General features: G+C 32.6%; 1 protein-coding gene across 1 annotated transcript; it reads left to right on the forward strand.

Annotated features, from left to right (window-relative positions):
- Positions 1–982: 982 nt before the first annotated feature.
- On the forward strand, positions 983–19,083 carry LOC120139344 (60S acidic ribosomal protein P1-like). The gene is made up of 3 exons (XM_039154595.1): positions 983–1,359; positions 14,508–14,512; positions 19,073–19,083. The coding sequence occupies exon 1, from the start codon at positions 990–992 to the stop codon at positions 1,332–1,334; it is 345 nt and encodes a 114-aa protein (XP_039010526.1). The 5' UTR covers positions 983–989; the 3' UTR covers positions 1,335–1,359; positions 14,508–14,512; positions 19,073–19,083.
- The last annotated feature ends 878 nt before the right edge of the window (positions 19,084–19,961 follow it).

Raw genomic sequence — 19,961 nt, forward strand, 5'->3', positions numbered from 1 at the left:
TAAACCCTAAATCCTAAACAATAAATAGTAAACCATAAACCCTAAGCCCTTAATTCGATTATGCGATAGGGGTTAAGTTATACACATGAAGATAACATACAAATTATGCAAAATGATGTTATGTGACTCCTAAATAAATCATTCACATACTTATGTTTAGATAATATTAATAATTTATGTTGATTGTGCTATAAATACATTATTTTATTTTAGAAATCTTCATGATGCTTACTCATTCGTATTTTTAGAAATGAATTTCAACGTATAATTAATATTATGTAGGTTTATTTGATATAATATTAATAATTAATTAAAAATATATTATAAAAGTTTATAAATATTATGTAGGTTTAATTAATAGTATACCACATTAAAACAACAATAGTACATAACATTGTAACAATAATAATAGTGTCAAAATATATAATTAAAGAGTTTATCACATTAAAACAACAATAATATACAATAGTAATAATACAAAGTCTAATTCATAATTAGTTCTACAACACATCAAACCAACAATATGTGGAACAAAAACAGTTCACATACTTCTTTAGAACGGGCAAACCTTGCCTTAGTCCTTGTATTTCATTTTTTCCTTCCCAAAACTGATAGTCAGAAATTGCTTCGCGTACTCCTCGACTTTTTTTCAGAGCTTAGCGATTTCAGATTGAAAGTTCATATCTGATTCCAAGATTACTACAAAATCCTTCAACTTTGTTCCTGGATTAATAGTAATTCAAGGGAAATGTGCGAGCATATATTCCATTTTTACAACATATATAAATATTGCCCTTCAGCTTTCTCTTTCTTTGCGGCAGGCGGCGGCTATTGACTGAAGCAAATGAAAATAAAGAAGAGATGGAAATTAAATAAAACATTAAAGAAGCAATGAAAAACACTTTGCCCAGAATTTCGAAGAGCGACTGCTTAGATTCTGCCCATTCCTAGATTCTCTCTCTCAGACTGGGTTTTGATTAGTAGTTGAAATGATGTCTTCGGCTAGTGAAGTTGCTTGCTCTTACGCTGCTTTGATTCTCCATGACGATGGCGTCCTCATTACCGCTGCGAAGATTGCAACTTTAGTTAAAGCTGCAAATGTTTTGGTTGAATCATACTGGCCGAGTTTGTTCGCTAAGCTTTTCGAGAAGTGTGATATTGAGAATCTCATAACGAATGTTGGTGCTGGTGGCGGCGGTGCTCCGGTCGCTGCCGCTGCACCCGTTGCCGCAGCCGGTGGTGGTGCTTTTGCTCCTGCTCCTGCTGAGGAAAAGAAGAAGGAAGAGCCGGAGGAGGAGAGCGATGATGATTTGGGATTCAGTTTGTTTGATTAGAAAGATCCTTTCAATTCCTGTTTTGGTTTTCATTACTCGTTTAATGCATTAAGCTTTGACAGTAGCTGTTGTTTTGAGTTTTATCTGTGTTAGTTTTTGGTTGTTTTGAGTATTCTTCTGAGAATTGCGTGTTTGAATCTTGTTATGCATACAATCCTTGTCTGACGCATTTGTAAAAGTTTTCAAGTGCTTCATTTCATGTGGTTAAATGGTTTGAAATACAAATCTTCTTCTTTTAAAATTAAAGAAGCAATGAAAGAAGATAAGAAAAAAAGTTAGAGACATAGGAACCATGTAGCGGAGGGAGGTGCGACTGAAGAAGGGTCTGATCGGAGACTTGAAGCAAAAAGTTAGTTGTGAGTTGATATCCCACACCGGTTATTCTTGGGGAATAAGGGGTAAGGTGAGTGTATAAAATGAGATAGGTTTTAAGCAAATCAACACTAACCTGTCGAGCTTGAATGGAGCTCCAAATCGAGCTTGAGTTTCGAGCTCTTGAATTTTTGTTTGAGTTTGAGCCTTTTCGAGTTTGAGTCGAGTTTCAATATTATCTTTTGAGTTTGAGTTGAGCTTGAAAGTTTTAGGCTCGCGAGTTTTCGAGTCGAGTCGAGCTTACATTTAAAGCTTTCGAGTTCAAGTCGAGCTCGACAATACTCGAGCTCGACTCGACTCGTTTACACCCTACTCCTTCCCCTTTGAAAACTCATTCTCCCTCCCAATAATACACATGCAACAAGTTAAAAAAATCCTTTATTTTTATTATGTAAAAATGATCATGGTGAAATTTGATTTTTGGTAATTTTTTATTTTATTTATTTAGTTGATTAGTTTTTATATTTTTTTAGTATATACTATTTTTTATTATGATATTTTTACAATTAAAAATGAAATACTAAGATTAGATACGAAATACATTTCGACTTGTCAATCACATGTTAAAAATTAAAATTTATTTATTATTACTTAATTAATATTATATTTTTCATATAATTATTTTAAATTAATAGAGTGTATTCTCAAACTATTAGTTCATAATGCGAAGAAATCTCCCCTAATCGCATTATGAAGTACTCAAATCAAGTCAAATTTGAATACGTTCCTCGGGTGCTCGGAGGTTGTAAACTGTAACAAAACATATTTTTACATTTATTGAGAGGTGGAGACCAAAGGCATAAATCTTTATTTTTCTTGTGAGGAGTTCACAATCATTCTGGAAGATGTTTCACTTCAATTAGAACTCTGGATCGATGAAGGTGTCATAATTAGTAGGAATACTAATAAATGGCCTGCTCCATGCCACACCTTTCTTAGGAAAGTTCTAGATGAGTTTAATGGTGGCATTAAAAGGATGTTCATAATGCTCTTCGTATATGGAGGTTTGAGTAAAATTTTCTATTGCCTTTAAGGTTGTTGGTTATAAGGGAAAATTAACGTGTAATTTATTGGGATCAATTCACCCTAATAAAATCTAGAAATTTCTTGTAGAAAGTAAAAAGAATTGGGAAAGAAAGAAAATTAAATGTAATTAAACCACTTGATTTACCACATAAAACTTAAAGTGGTTAAACTCGAGCAAAAATAAAAAATAACATCTACAAATTCAGAGTAAAAGATGGTAGTGAATCCCTTAGTTAAATTCTTGATCTCACTTCAATTTTCTTAAAATCATTTGATACCAAATCTAGATGGTCGATTCAAACAAAAAAAATGTCTCCCATGAAACGATTGCATGGATTAAAATATAACATGCTCCCGGGTGCAACTGTTTTTATTCTTGATCCTTGTTTAGGAACTTTACGACGAGGTGTTGCCGTGAATCGATTATCCTTTGCTACAATTTGGAAAAGATTTATCAATTGGCTTATGGGATCTATTTGATTTTATTATCGCATACATGTAATTTGGTTTTGTCCTTGGCATGCCAATTGATTGGTATTGCATGCGGTGGAAGGTGGCTAAGTTGCCAACTAATTTGTTTATATTTTTTAATATATTTTATTATTATTGTTGTATCGTCTCAAATTATTATACCTATAACAATCTTAAGACATATTCCATCTTCTACCTTTCTTGAAAAAATAAATCCGAGATGATTCGAAAATCTTGGAAAAATTAAGATAAGCAAATAAATTCATTTTCATTGTTTATCCTGTCATTTTAACGGGTTTGCTTAATTTCAAAGCGGATAAATCTGTTTAATAGAAATTATCGTTAAAGTAACGTTGGTTACAAAGTTTGAAACATTGTTTTTGTTCGATAATAAAAACAAATAAGCGAGATTGACTTGAATGTGTGCTATGGTACATGAGCTTTTTACAAATTGTTCTGCAAATTGTTTTGCAAGCTCACGTAGGAACTAACTTGTGTAAATACATAAATGCATGGTGATTAGAGCATGGTGATTTGCCTTCTTTGCAAATAAAAGAATAAATATGATTATTTGTCTAGGATTTTTTTTTCAACGTGGTTATTGCGTATAAATGTCGAGCCATTAAAGAATTAATGTGATTCTTTTTATATTATGATATTATTGAAGAATATCATTATGAGAAGATTCCAACATTAGTTATGGTATTACTCACGATATTGTTGTAGTATTATTATCATATAATTTTTGACCTTTTAATATAAAATATTAAATATGGCATGAATAAATGATTTGAGAGTGCAGTAGTAGCCTTTCACTCGTATGAATGCTCAAATACGAGGGTCTCCACTAATGGTGCAAGAGGCCTTTTCTTTCGAGCAGGTTCACGTAGGAATCCATAGGGGTGTAAACGAGTTGAGTTGAGCTCGAGTATTGCAGAGCTCGACTCGACTCAAAAACTCTGAAATAAAACTCGACTCGACTCGAAAACTCGCGAGCTTAAAAATTTTAAGTTTAAGCTCGACTCGAACTCGAAATCCTGAACTGAAGCTAGTGAGCAGCTCAAAAAGGCTTGAAACGGAAAATATTTTTAAACTTAACTAGATTAAAGCCTCAAACTCAAACACGAACATGAATCTTTAATACATAAAAGTCTTACCGTATTTAAAAAAAATAAACACATAAATGTTAATATTATTAATAATTTATTTTTTAAATAAAATATTAATATATTATATTTTCGAGCTGCTCACGAGCTTTTCGAGTCGAGTATCAAGCAGCTCGTTTCGGCTCGTTAAGAATTTGAGTCGAGCTGGAGCTCAAGTCGAGTTCATTTGATCCGAGTATTTATCGAGCCTTGACCGAGTCGATCTCAAGTAGCTCACGATCTGTCTCATCTCATTTACAACCCTAGGAATCCATGCAGGCTCGTAAGGGCTAGCACATGGGATTGGCGCATGAAAACCATTTTTCAATTGGGATTAACATATTTTATAGCAAGGAGTATTAAATATAATATTCTTGTTAAGTTTAAATGATATAATAATTGTTGTTTATGTTTTGGAAACACTATGAATTTATTATGGTATTAATAATTTTTTTAGAAATTTTGTAGATATAATTGGATTCGGAGTTTAATCAAAGACTTTTAATTATTGGGTTGAAAAAAACAAAATTAAAGGATTAGTTCCTTTTGATTATTGAGTTGCCAAAATTAAAAATAAAAGGATTAGTTTCTTTTGATTGATTGGTTGCAAAAATTAAAATCAAATGATTATTTCTTTTTGATTATTGGATTGCGAAAATTAAAATCAAAGGATTAGTTCCTTTTGATTATTGGGTTGAAAAAAATTAAAGGATTAATTCCTTTTGATTTCTATTTGTTCAATAGAATCGAGTTGTTGTGAGATATTTGTTTCAGGTTTTAGTATTAATAATCCCGTCAGTTAACATAATATAAAGAAAATAAATCACTGAATTTATTTCATCGTTAGAATCTTGCGTTGATTCTAACTTTGTAAGGAAAATAAATTGTTGAATGTATTTCCTTGAGAATCTTGGATGATTCTATTTTGTAAAAGTAAATAAATTGGTTAATTTATTTTCTTAGGAATCTTGAAGGATCCTGTTATACAGAAGTAAATAAATTGCTAAATTTATTTTTCTTATAAATCTTATATGATTATGATTGTAAAAATAAAAGAAATCATTGAATTTATTTTTCTATTTTGTAAAAGGAAATAAATCAAAACAAATTGTCGGATTTAATTTACTGTTTTGTAAAAGAAAATAAATCTGTGAATTTTATTTTCCTATTTTTTAAAAAGGAATAAATCATTATGTTTATTTTCATGATTTGTAAAATAAAATAAATGATTGGATTGAATTTATTTTTTGGGAATCAAGTATGATTCTATTTTGAAAGAAAGAAGTAAATCGTTAAATTTATTTCTTGAAAATCTCGATATGTTTGTAAAGTGAGATCTTGAAAATAATTTTAATTTTGGGAATTTAATTTATGATGGTTTAATGAGTTTATTTAATATACTTTCACAAATAAAAAGGAATAAATATTTTATTACATTCATTAATGATAGCAAAAGTATTACTATATATTCGCTAAGGACCAAAAACGAAGCTATAGTGAAATCTATTCTCTGTAAACTAAAAGTTGATAACCAACTTAATAAAAATGAATAATTTATTCATGAACTGATACCATCATACCCTCTTAAATTAAATGGAGTAGCAAAGTTGAAGAATGAATTCTTAAAAAGGAAATGATGAACGCAATGCTAAGAAGTTCTGGTTATCACATAACATGTGGGGGAAGCTGATTTTTCAACTAATTATATTTTAAATAAGGTTCCCAGAAAAAAATTGACAAGACACCATATGAGTTATGGAAATGTAGAAAATCTTTCTAAAATTACTTAAAAAATGAGGGGATGTCTTTTAAAGATAAAGATCTCAATATCAAAGGAAACGAAATCTCAAATTGACGGGTTATATTGGGTATGTAGATTATAGCAAGACATATCAATATCTTGTGTATGAATCAAAGAAACCCGAGATTCACAAGAATATGATAACAAAATCAAAGAATATCTCATTCTTTGAAAATTTATTCCCTTATAAAACTAAGGAAGATAATTGAAGACTATCAATAAAGATAAGTCTATATCTTTAACAAAAGGTTGAAACAAAGATATTGTTATTATGACAAACATCTAAAAAGTAATTATGAGATAATTTTGATATCTCATATGCTAAAGAGTATGAATTGTATTATCCCAAGATCATGCTACCTTAAAAGGATACTCCAAAGCCGGTTGAATATCTGATGTGCAAGATATCAAATACACAAGTGAATATGTTTCACATTGGGAAGAGGAGTCATGTCATAGAAATTCTCAAGAAAATAATTATAACCAGATTCATAATAGAATATGAGTTTGTAGCTCTAGACCAGTCTAGATAATAAGTTGAATGACTTTTGAATTTCTTGGAGGATATTCTTGAATGACCAAAATTTGTGCCCACAATATTCATAAATTAGTAGAGCAAAAAAGTTTATGCAAAATGGTAAGTTGAGATATATGCATCATTGACATAATACCATTATACAATTAATCTCAAATGGAGTTATTTCTATTGGTTTTATAAGATCAAAGGATAAAGTTGCGGACTCACTAACCGAATGGTTAAAATCGAGATCAAGTTGAGAAAAATATCTAAAGGAATGAGACCAAAGCCCATGGAAAATTGAAGGTGTTATGTGAAGGAAAACCCTACCTAATTGACTGGAGATCCTAAGATCTAGGTTCAAAGGGACAACCTAATTGAATAAATTGTGTGCGATCATTATGGGGTTATCCCAAGTCCATTCATACGATATAAATAGTGATCAAATTGGTATAGGCTAAGCAAAGCTTTTAATGACCATTTTGTGCTTTGGTGAGCCAAGAAACATAAGTCACCTATGTGAGAATGAAGTGGGGTCACTTCAAGGAGACTATTGGGCATAGTTCTTTCAAACTCTTGCAGAACCAGGCGATGTACATGGCTTTAAGGACATACCCATGAGAACTAAAATTCTTATTAGAGGGTAGTTGTGTGATGTATATCATGTTTTGCACAAATGACAGAACAATTCAATGACATCACGTCTACTGGTAGGCTAGTAAAGTAAATATGATGTCACAAGGGAAGGTTCAAAAGAGGACATCTACCTATCCTATGCAACTATCGATCGTAGAGTCTATCATTGTAATACCCTAATCCAATCGACCTGAAGATCCATGGATTACGATGTCACAGGGGAAATGAAATGCCTACCCAAAAACTTCTTTTAAAAACTAATTTTAAAAAACAATTGATAATAGTTCATCCAAAATAAATAAAATAAAACATCGTAATAAAGTTTACAATACAGGGGAGCTCCAAAAATATCCAAAATAATACAATACTGAGTTTACAAAAAACTAAAGTTAAGACTGAATACACAAGGGTCTAACTATACATGCCCTCTAAGAATGACTTAATACGTAGTCTGAAAGTCTTGGCTGACCTGATCTGCTACACTGGAATATCTGATGATAATAAGTCCCCATTAACGATCTCCTAAGAACTTGCGCACTTAAATACATTCTAAACGCTGAGTTTATGTGCTCAGTGCCTCATTAATAACTATATTATACTACATGCATTCACTAAATGCGCTAGCTGGTGGCACAAGTATGAATACAACATGAAAATACTTATCTACTAAATTATGGTTGGCATCATGGTACGGCTGAGGGCTCTGCATCTCGGAGCTCATACACCCCTTTAGCCTGTCGGAATACCCTCGAGTGCTCTAGGGTAAAATTTGAAACTGCATAAAAATGTACACCTAGCCAACTTACTCCGTCGAGTCTTGGGGCATCTACGTCCAGTCGGCTACTGAAGACTTACCTTGGTACTGACTGGATATCCATTGATTGTCGTATTCTACTAAAGAGATTCAGGTGTTCTGACTGTTTCCTGAGTGTTACACAGGTTAGTTTTAAATAATATTAGCCGTTACTATTTTTACTGTTATGTTATTAGTTACTGTTCTTGCTTGAAGGTTTATTTGATGTTATTCTAGTATATTTGGGTCCAACAAGTCTAATCCCTTAATCCTTGAATTATTTATCCAAAATTGTTTGTTAGTACCGATACTGAACCTTTGGTATCGATACTGAACCTTTGGTATCGATACCAACTGATTGATAAAGGCTGATTGGATAAGATAGTATTAATACACTAGGTTTAGTATCGATACTCTGATACTAAGGTATCGATATTAAACTTAGTATTGATACCAAAATTAGGATTGATGTTTTAAAAAATGTCCCAATATCGATACCCCTTCTGGGAGTATCGATATTCCTTCCTTGGTATCGATACTCTATGTGACTACCGATAACAAAATTGTACACTGAAATATTGGTCTCGATACTAATCCAATGAGTATCAAAACTGTGACCCCATTATCGATACTCCTTGAATGAGTATCGATACTACACTTTTGAAAATTACTGTATTTGCCTGAATGAAGAACAATATCAATACTATTATTCCAATATCGATACCCATGCTTCGAGGTGCCCTATTTTGGCATAAAAATCCTATCTTTAAGTGTTATGTATGATATTAGGGGTCATAAAAAGGCCATAAACATGCTGAAACCACTCAAACACTAAAATCTACCATGAACATGCTTCAAGCTTATGCAACCTACCAAAACACACTTAATGAGCTACATGTGGTAGAGTTGAGTTATAATTGAGTTACCTTGTGATTCTAAGCTACTGAAAGTGTCCAAGGCTCAACCAAGAACATGTTTTTCCTTCCCTTAGCTTTGTAGCTTTCTTCAACTTCTCTCATTAAGAAAGAAATCAAAGCAAGTGTTACTAACTGAATCTATGATATGAGAATAGTTTAAGGACACTTCCAAAGGCCTAAACTTTCTAAAAAATGGATTAAAACCACTTAATTTATTAAAAATTTCAAAACCCATGCTTGGTTTCCATGGTGAAATGATTAAGTTGAGGGCTTAAATGAAAGATCTAGAGATGATGATTTTGGTTCTTACCTGGGTGTTGTTGGTAATTCTTGAAGAGAAATAAAGCTCCCACCTTTTACTTAGGATGTCTCGACATCCGTTTTCGCCCGAGGGTCTTGTTGATTTTATTAATATTAATTATTATTATTTAATTATTATTGTTTCTATTATTATTATCATTATTTTATATTTATATTATCTTATTTTCCACCCTAAATCGGGCCCTAATTACAAAGCTAACCAGCCCAAACAGAAATCCAAACCCGGACCTAACTACCAAAACCCTATTAACCCATTATGTTATAAACTTTGGCTAACCCTAATTTTACAGTTAGCCACCTACCGCCGCCGCCACCTAAAAGATGAAGAGCCCACTGCCACCTCCATCGAAGAGCCCAACCGAGAAGAAAGCCACGCCGATCGTCAGAGCCACCAAGCCAAGCCAGGTCATATTTTAATAATATTCAAGGAACCAATGCTCTTCTCCAAACAAAGAGGTTGTTGCTCCAACACTCCAATCCATACTAACTCAGCAAGCAACTACAAATTACAAGGCAATGTAATGATTTTTTTGAGAAAATTTGTAAAGCCGAGCTTATAAAAACCAAAATAGTGGGAAAATGGGGATCTTCCTGTTTGTTTTTAAGAAGCAATACAAGCAAGAAAAATTTAAGGTATATTCCCCTTTATTTTTTAGTTTCTAATAATAATAAAAAAGGGATAAATATTTACGGAACAAAACGGAAAGGAGAAGAAGAGATATAGAAAGATACATGAGAGGGGAGTTGAACCGTACGACTGGTTCATCTTCACGGTCGGATAAGGTGAGAAACTGAAACATTGATGAGTTTTTGGGGTATTTAGGGGCTTTTTTTAGGCAGTTTCAACTTTAGATCTAGGCTTAGGTGGGTAGATATGAAAGTATAGGGCTTTCTGAGTTGATTTAAGAGTTCCGATCGTCATGTGTGGTGGTCGGAACTACGGTCGGAGTGGCGTCATAAGGTAGCCGGAAGGGAACCAGCCTAAGAAAAAAAAAGAGGGGAGAGATTTTTAATTTTTTTAAGTTTCGGCTGAAAATGAAAAAAAGGGAGAAAAATAAGTTTTTAGGAAAACTTTAGGGTAAAATCACGTATAGGTCCCCCTAAGTTAGTCGTGTTTATTTATGTTGGTCACCTGTGATGACCAAAGTTACTATTTACCTGTTTGCACGCATGTTATATTTTTTTAGGATATTTGTTGTTTAGTCCCCCATAGATTAGTGTGTTTTGTATGTTGGTCACCTGTAGGGACCAAAGTTGTTATTTACCCATTTTCATGCATGTTATGTATTTTTTGTAATATTTGTTGTTTAGTCCCCCTTATTTAGGCATGTTTTTGCATTTCAGTAATGTGTAGTGATTATTTAAATCTATTTTAATATTTCTAGACTGATTTAGTAATTTACGCATTTCTATTTAAAAGTATGTTTTAGGCTTATAAAAAAGGAATAATTGTGAAATAGTCCTTGTTTCAACATGTTTTATATTTTGGTCTCTTATTTATTTTTTGATTTAATTTAACTTAACCATGTAATTTTATTTTATTTTAATTTGGTCTCAATATCTTATTTATTTTTATCCTGGTTATAAATATTAAAATAAAATTAAATAATCACTACACATGACCGAAATGCAAAAACACACCTAAATAAAGTGGACTAAACAACAAATATTCCAAAAAATACATAACAACATGAAAACTAGTAAATAATAACTTTGGTCCCTATAGTTGACCAACATACAAAAACATGCTAAACTATTGGGGATTAAACAGTAAATATCCCAAAAATATATAACATGCATAAAAATGGGTAAATAACAACTTTGGACCTCGCAGGTGACCAACATGTAAAAACATGACTAACTTAGTGGGACTTATGCGTGATTTTAGCCTAAAGTTTTCCTATAAAACCTACTTTTCTCCTTTTTTTCATTTTCAATCGAAACTTAATTTTAAAAAAAATATATATATGCAACAAAAGCTCAAAAAGATGAGACTTGAGATACTGCTGAAAATTAAAGAAGAAGTAAAGAAACAATTCGATGCTGGATTCCTTGAAGTAACCAAGTATCTTGAGTGGGTGGAAAATATCGTCCCAGTACCAAAAAAAGGATGGGAAAGTTTGTATGTATGTAGACTACAGAGATCTTATTAGGGCGAACCGAAAGATAATTTCTTTTGCCACACATAGACACCCTGGTGGATAATACTGTTGAAAATTCTCTATTTTCATTCATGAATGGATTCTCTGGTTACAATCAAATAAAGATGCATTATGAAGATATGGAAAAGATTATGTTTTTCACCATGTGGGGTATGTTTTGCTACAAGATGATGCTGTTTGGGTTAAAAAATGCAGGGGCAACATACCAGAGAGCTATGGTAACAATATTTCATGACATGATGCATAAAGAAATAGAACTTTATGTCGAATATATGATCATTGAGGCCAAGACAGAGGAAGAATTTGAGGGAACTCTTCCAAAGATTGATAAAATGCAATCTAAAACTCAATCCAAGCGAGTGTACCTTCAGGGTGACTATGGGAAACTTTTGGGTTTGTAGTGAGCAAAAAAGTGATTGAAGTAGATCCATACAAAGTCAAAGCCATTAAGGATTTACCACCCCCACAAACATAAAAAACAAGTTCGAGGATTCCTAGGGAGATTAAACTACATCGCTTGGATTATTTCACAATTAACCGAGAAGTATGATCCTATTTTTCACATTCTCTGTAAAAATTAACCTAAGGGTATGGAGTGATGATTACCAAGAAGCTTTTGAAGAAATAAAGCAATATCTTTCAAACACTCCAGTCTTATGGCCACCTAGCTTAGACAAAACATTATTTCTTTACTTGTCAATCTTTGAGAATTCGATGGGGTGTATATTAGGGTAGCATGACCAAACTGAGAAAAAAGAGAGCACTTTACTACCTCATCAAAAAGTTCACTGATTGCGAGACAAGGTACTCACCGATCGAAAATTTGTATTATGCTTTAGTTTTGACTACTCGAAGGCTTAGACAGTATATGTTGTATCACACTAGGTTGATCTCTAGACTCGACCTTCTGAAATATCTAATGGGTGTACCTACTTTATCTGGAAGATTGGCTCGTTGGAAAATTTTATTGTTTGATTTTGGCATCCAATATGTGAGCAAAAAAGAAGTTAAAGGGAGTACTATAGCGAATTTCATTGCAAGCAGGGCTTCTGAAGAATATGAACCACTGAACTTCGATTTCCCAGATGAAGACCTGATGGCTATTTCAGCTGAAGAGGTAGTTACTTCTATTGATCAACATTGGAAGTTGAATTTTGACGGTGCTTCGAATGCCTTGGGGCAATTTTGGTCTCACCGGAGGAGAAACTATCCTTTAACTAGTTGGTTGAATTTTGATTACACAAATAATATGACCGAATATGAAGCATGTATCTTGGGTCTCATAGCTACTATTGAACGTAAAGTCAAACACTCAAAGTGTATGGGGAATAAGCTTTGGTAATTTATCAACTTAAAGGTGAATGAAAAACGAAAGATCCCAAGTTGGTGGAATACCGTAAATTGGTCTTGGAGCTTAACAAAGAATTTGAAGAATTAACATTCCGTTACCTCCCTAGAGAGGATAATAAAATGGCAGATGCTCTAGCGACTTTGGAAGCAGCCTTTAAAGTAAATGAGCATTCAAAAATGATGCCCATTGAGATGCAAGCTTATGAGTATCCAAGCCATTGTTATAGCATAGAAGAGGAAGATGATGGAAATCCTTGGTATTATGATATCTTGCAATACATCAGATATCAAAGTTACCCTGAGCAGGCAACTGAGAATGACAAAATAACTATTAGAATGATGGTTGCAGGGTATATGCTTGATGGCGAGATCTTGTACAAGAAAAGTCATGATCATGTTTTGTTGAGATGTGTGGATGCCAAAGAAGCTAAGACAATCATTGAAGAAGTGCATAAGGGAGTATGTGGTACCCATGCTAATGGACATGCAATTGCTAGACAAATAATGATATTTGGGTATTATTGGTCAACCATGGAAACATATTGTATCAATTATGCCAAAAAATGTCACAAGTGCTAGATTTATGAAGACAAGCTCCATACCCCTCCTCATCCATTACACGTGATGACTACTCCGTGGCTATTCTCTATGTGGGGCATGGATGTCATTGGAATAATTTTGCCTAAAGTTTCAAATGGTCATCGTTTCATTTTGGTGGCAATAAACTACTTCACCGAATAGGTAGAGTGACTTCATATGCAAATATCACTCAGTCAACAGTCTGTAAGTTATTAAAGAAAGGGGTTATTTGTTGATATGGTTACCAGAAATAATCGTCACTGACAATGCCTTGAACTTAAACAATAAGATGATGGAATCAGTATATAAGCAGTTCAAGATAAAACATCATAATTCCATTACTTATCGCGCGAAGATGAATGGGGCAGTAAAGGTAGCCAATAAGAACATCAATAGGGTTATAGAGAAATTGATTGAGACTTATAAGCATGAGAATTTACCATTTGCTTTGTTTTCCTATTGAACTTCGGTAAGTACATCAACTGGGGCAACTCCATTTTCTTTAGCCTATGAGATGGAAACTGTGTTATCCATTGAGGTAGAAATTTTGTCACTTTGAGTGTTATTAGAGGTTAAACTAGATGAAGCAGAATGGGTACAAGCTAGGTATGACCAGCTGAACCTGAGTGAGGAGAAAAGGTTAAAGCTATCTGTCATGGAAAGATGAACAAAAAAGTATGTTGAGGGCACATAATAAGAAGGTTTATCTATGAGAGTTTCAAGAAGGAGATCTGGTACTTAAAAAGATTCTGCCAATTCAAAAAGACTTTAGAGGTAAATGGATGCCAAATTGGGAGGGACCTTATGTTGTGAAGAAAGCCTTTTCCGAAGGAGCTTTGATCCTCACCGAGATGTATGGACCAGAGTTACCTAACCCTGTGAATTATGGCGCTGTCAAGAAATACTTCGTCTGAAGAAAGGAAAAAATGAAAAAAAGAGAAAAAGAAAGAAGACAAAAGAAAAAAGAAAATAAAATAAATAAAAGGGGGTTCAAGATGATAATCTGTAAAAGGTGTCTTGAAACCAAATAAGGTCTCAAGTTGAAAACCCACAAAGGGCGTCTTGAGAATCATTCAAATTCAGGATTCGTTCATGGTGGAGGTTCTGAATTAATTTTGAAGATTTGATTAATGACATCAAATGGTGGTCAGGGTTAGGATTAGAGATTGAAAAAGGCTTGGATAACTAGAAAAGAAATGGAGATTCAACTTCACACCTTGCGCATTGTCACAATTATAAAAGATCCCTTTAACAGAAGCTACACTTGAGTCATTCTGCGGTTTGCCAGTTCATAAGCATTCGTACTATTGATATATGGGGTCACCTACTTTATTTTCTTTTAATTTTTTCTGTTAAAAGTTTGTCATGTACTTACCGAAAAAACTCTTTACTTTTATATAAATGAAAAGGGGTATTTTTCTTGTTAAAAGCATGTTGCCATCATTCTAATTTGAAAATAAAAACATGTAGATTAACGTGGGAAACATTAAGATCAAAGTGTATTATTGTACAAAAAGTTTAGAAAAGTGTAGGTGTTCTAAAACTAACAAGGGTTTTAGCATAATGCTTACATGATGATGGGCTATAGAAAATTAAAACCTTGTGCTACACATAAAAGCTTAGCAAGTTGGGATAATCCAAGATTTTTGTCACTAATCAAGTAACTAGTCGGGAATAATGCATGGGTTCAGGAATAAAGAGAATCAAAGTCATGTCCAACCAAAGAGTGTCTGACAGAATTGTCAATCGGGGTGAACTGATGTTGATTTTTGTGCCCAAGATTTGACTGAATTACAAGGCGGTCGACAAAAGAGAGTTCTCATTTGCAAAACAAAATGCCCTAAAATTGAATCATTGCACACATTTTAGGCATAAATAGGATCATGACATTCATAAAATGCATGATATGATAAATGCAATTGAGTGCTTACAGGTTTTCCAAAAGGAAAGGTTGACAATGTCAGGACCCAATATAAAAGTAGCCAATTCAAAGTCCCAAAAAAGGTGAAATGTCCAACAGATACAAAAGTCGAGGTAGATTCTCGTATTTGGTGGCTACGAGACAAACTTCCATAAGAAAAGTTAATTTACAAATAATATATTGAATTCCAAAACTTTCAGGTATGATGTTTTCAAATTCTCAAACATATACTAACAAGTGGTCATGTTTAGTTTTCAAATTTGATATTCTTGAAGATAATAGAAGCAAATGGAACTCAATTTAATCTTACCTGAAAAACAGTGGAATGAATCAACGTTTCCAGATCTGATCTACTCTAAAGGAGAACTGGATCAAATCCCCCTTTTCCAGATTTGATCTTCCCTGAAGAAGCAATGGAACAAGTCTGCCATGATTTAATATTCCATAAAGAACAATGGAGTGAATCAACATTTCCAAATCTGATGTTCCCTGAAGAAATAGTGGAACATATCCCTTGCTTTTCAAGATTTGATCTTCCCTGAGGAATAGTGGAACAAGTCTTCCTCGATTCAATATTCCCTAAAAACAGAGGAATGAATCAACGTTTCTATATTTTATCCACCCTGAATAAGCAACAAAACATATCTCTTTTCACACTCTATCTTCAAATCTCTCTTGAGATGTTCATTTCCAGTCTCATTTGAGACAATATCAGATTGCTAAGTACATATTTGACCAGACGAAAACTCATTGTCTCTTCGTATTTGCCCTATTCTTGTTAACATAAGGATGGGCAAAGAGGGACAGCTGTCGACACCCATTTTTACCTTAGGGTCTTGTTGATTTTATTAATATTAATTATTATTATTTAATTATTATTGTTTCTATTATTATTATTATTATTATTTTATATTTATATTATCTTTATTTTTATTTATACAGACCCAAATTACAGCAAATACTCCCACACGAATCAGACCCCAATTAAAAAGCCAATTGACCCAAACAGAAATCCATAATTGGGCCCAAACAGATCCAAACCCGGGCCCAACTACCAAAACCCTAATGGCCCATTATATTGAAAACTTTGGCTAACCCTAATTTTAGGGTTAGTCACTTATCACTGCCGCCACGTAGAAGATGAAGTGCCCATCACCGCCACCACCGATTGTCGAAGCCACCAAGCCGAGCCGGGTCAGATTTTAATGAAATCTGAAGCAACAGTGCTCTACCCCAAACAAAGAGGTTGCTGCTCCAACACTCCACTCCACATTAACTCAGTAAGCAACTACAATTTACAAGGTAGTGTAATGATTTTATATTTGTGAAAAATCTATAAAATTGAGCTTATAAAAACCTGAAATAGTGGTAAAATGGGGATCTCCTTTTTCATTTTTCAGAAGCAATACAAGCAAGAAAACTTTAAGATATTTTCCCTTTTATTTTTTATTTTCAAATAATAATAAAAAAGGGCTAAGTATTTATGAAAAAAGGAAAGGAGAATAAGAGATCTAGAAAGATACCTGAGAGGGGAGTTGAACCGTACGGTCGGTTCATCTTGACGGTTGGAGAAGGTGATAAATCGAAATGTTGATGAGTTTTTGGGGTCTTTAGGAGCTTTTTTAGGTGGTTTTGGCTTTAGATCTAAGCTTAGGTGGGTAGATATGAAAGTGTATGGATTTTTGGGTGGTTTAGAAGTTGAGATCGTTGTGTGTGACGACTGGAATGGCGGCCATAGTAGTGGCGTAAGCTGGCCGAAAGGGAACCAGCCGAAGGAAAGAAGAGAGAGGGGAGAGATTTTTTTAAAAAAAATTAAGTTTCGATTGAAAATGAAAAAAAGAGAAAAGTAGGTTTTATGGAAAACTTTAGGGTGAAATCACACATAGGTCCCACTAAGTTAGTCGTGTTTTTACATGTTGGTCACCTACGAGGTCCAAAGTTGCTATTTATCTGTTTTCATGCATGCTATATATTTTTTGAGATATTTATTGTTTAATCCCCAATAGTTTAGAGTGTTTTTGCATGTTGGTCACCTGTAGGAACCAAAGTTGTTATTTACTAGTTTTCATGCATGTTATGTATTTTTTTGGAATATTTGTTGTTTAGACCCCCTTATTTAGGCGTGTTTTTGCATTTCGGTCATGTGTAGTGATTATTTAATTTTATTTTAATATTTATGGACTAATTTAGTAATTTATGCATTTCTATTTAAAAGTATGTTTTATGCTTATAAAAAAAGGAATAATTGTGAAATAGCCCTTGGAATTTCAACATGTTTTATATTTTGGTCTCTGATATGTTTTTTGATTTAATTTAATTTAACCGTGTAATTTTATGTTATTTTAATTTGGTCCCAGTATCTTATTTATTTTTATCCTTTATAATTTGAGAACTCAATGTTAAATATGTTCATTTTGGTCACTTTTGCACTTTATTTTATTTTAATTTTTGATATTTTGATTTATTTGTTTACATTCTAGTCACATTTGCATTTTGTTTTATTTTAATTTTGGCATGCTGCTTTTATGTTATTTTATTTTAGTCACTAATTAGTTATGTTATATCTATTAAATTAATTTGCAGTACCCTCATAAGCATTTCTTGACTTGAATCAAAATAATTTGACTAAGGGTAATATTCATTCACTTTAAGATTGTCGTAAAGTGACTGTCTTAACGTATAAGAAAGTTACTATCGATAATTTTAAAATGAAAGTCTATCCTATTAAGTGACACGAATTAAATTAATTCCATTTTAAAATTTGGGGATTGAGAAAAAGATCATGTTCTTTTAATTAAGTTCACCGAGAAAAGAATGTTAGATTGGATACAAGGTTTCTTCTCGATGTATTTAAATAATTGAACATCCTTATTCTCATTAAAGGTTAGTAAAATAAATAATTAGTTGTACTTGCTTGATGTATATATATATTTTTTTACTTTTGCATGTATTTTCAATGGGATTTCAAAATAAATAGCACTCGAATTAATATTGAATTTAGGACGAAATAGTAATATCTCTTCATTTCGATTGGAGTAATAAATGACTACTTTAAGGCATGAGAGGTCATTTATTCTCGATTGGAAATTATTAGATATTATCGTTTTCTCTCGAATCAATATTGAATTTTAGGACGAAATAGTAATATTTCTTCATTTCGATTGGAGTAATAAATGATTGCTTTAAGGCATGAGAGGTCATTTATTCTTGTTTGAAAATAATTAAATATTATTGTTTTCTCTCTTAATATTCAAAAAATTTGTTTTTTTAAAAGAAAAAGAAGGTCTTAGAGTTATTTCGTTTTATTGTATTGTTATTTATATGCTTAAATTTTGAATTAATAATGAACTTTAGGATGTAATTATAATATTTCCTTATTTCGATTGGAGTGAGAATTGACTACTTTAAGGTCTAAGAGGTTGATTCTTCTCGATAGGAAATAATTAAATATTATTGTATTTCATCCTAAAATTCAAAGAATATTATTTGTATGAGATCTTAAATTAAATTAAACTCGAATTCTTAAATTTCATTACAAAGACAATTAATTAATCGACTAGGTACCGATTTAGGGCGATGTGGGGGAGCTGATCCTTCCTTGCGCGTAACCGACTCCCGAACTCAAATTTTGGTAACACATACAACAAATTTGTTGTTTTAATTAAAATTAATATTTTTTCAAAATAAAAAAATACGTTTTGGGTGCCCAATCACACCGTAATCAAAGATTGGTGGCGATTCTTCGAATCACGTTTTATTATTAAAAAGTCACTAAATTATTCGAGAGGAGATCTTTTAAAAATCCATATATTAAAAATCAAATTGTTTTTTTAGAAAAATTGTTTCGACATGATGCTAAGGAAGAATATGAAGTTTTCAGAGAGGAAGATTAGACAAAACTTGGGAAGAAAAAGAGATAGAAAAGCTTCTGACGTGATATCACCAATTCTTAATGGTTTTCAACTTTATTTTTTAACAATGGTATAATTACTTCCTTGGTCCTCCAAGCTTTGGTCAACTCTTAAAAATCCACTTTTTAACAACTATTGGGCTAAATCCAAGCTCAATTCCATTTCAATTTGGGTCAAGTCTTCATATAAGCTAAAAAATTTATTCAAAGTCCATCTCGAGTTAGCCCGAAAGTCTTAACCTGGGATCCGGGCATTACAACCACCACATTAAGTCAAAATGTTTTTTGATAAAATGATCAATTACATTCATGTGGGGAGTTGTTGGAAAAAAATTAATGATTTTGGATCTTTGAATGAGAAATTGATCCAAACGTTGTTGAGAAAATGTAAAACCAATTGTTGGTTCGTAAATGTGCAGACATACACGATGTGAGTAATGTGAATGTTCGAACCGGTTGGGCTCTTTATGGGTCTGCAGATATTTTAACCCAAAGGAGAAATATTTTTCCTCAAATAGAGCATATATTTTCAAAATTTGTTTTGGAACTAAAAGGATATTAAAAGGTTCCTTTAATCAAAACAATAATCTTGGAAATTGCTTGATTCTCATTAATGTTTCATTAGGTCAAAAATTTCCAGTTGTTCACAATGTGAAATCCCTATAAATACCCTGTAAACCTACTATGTTAAACACATTTAAAATAA

This window comes from Hibiscus syriacus, unplaced genomic scaffold (genome assembly GCF_006381635.1).
Source record: "Hibiscus syriacus cultivar Baekdansim isolate YM2019G1 unplaced genomic scaffold, ASM638163v2 tig00110744_pilon, whole genome shotgun sequence".
NCBI classification, from domain to species: Eukaryota; Viridiplantae; Streptophyta; class Magnoliopsida; order Malvales; family Malvaceae; genus Hibiscus; species Hibiscus syriacus.

Bases quoted from the DNA above. Each gene is read 5' to 3' on its own strand.
- LOC120139344 (XM_039154595.1), top strand. From the start codon at position 990: ATGATGTCTTCGGCTAGTGAAGTTGCTTGCTCTTACGCTGCTTTGATT.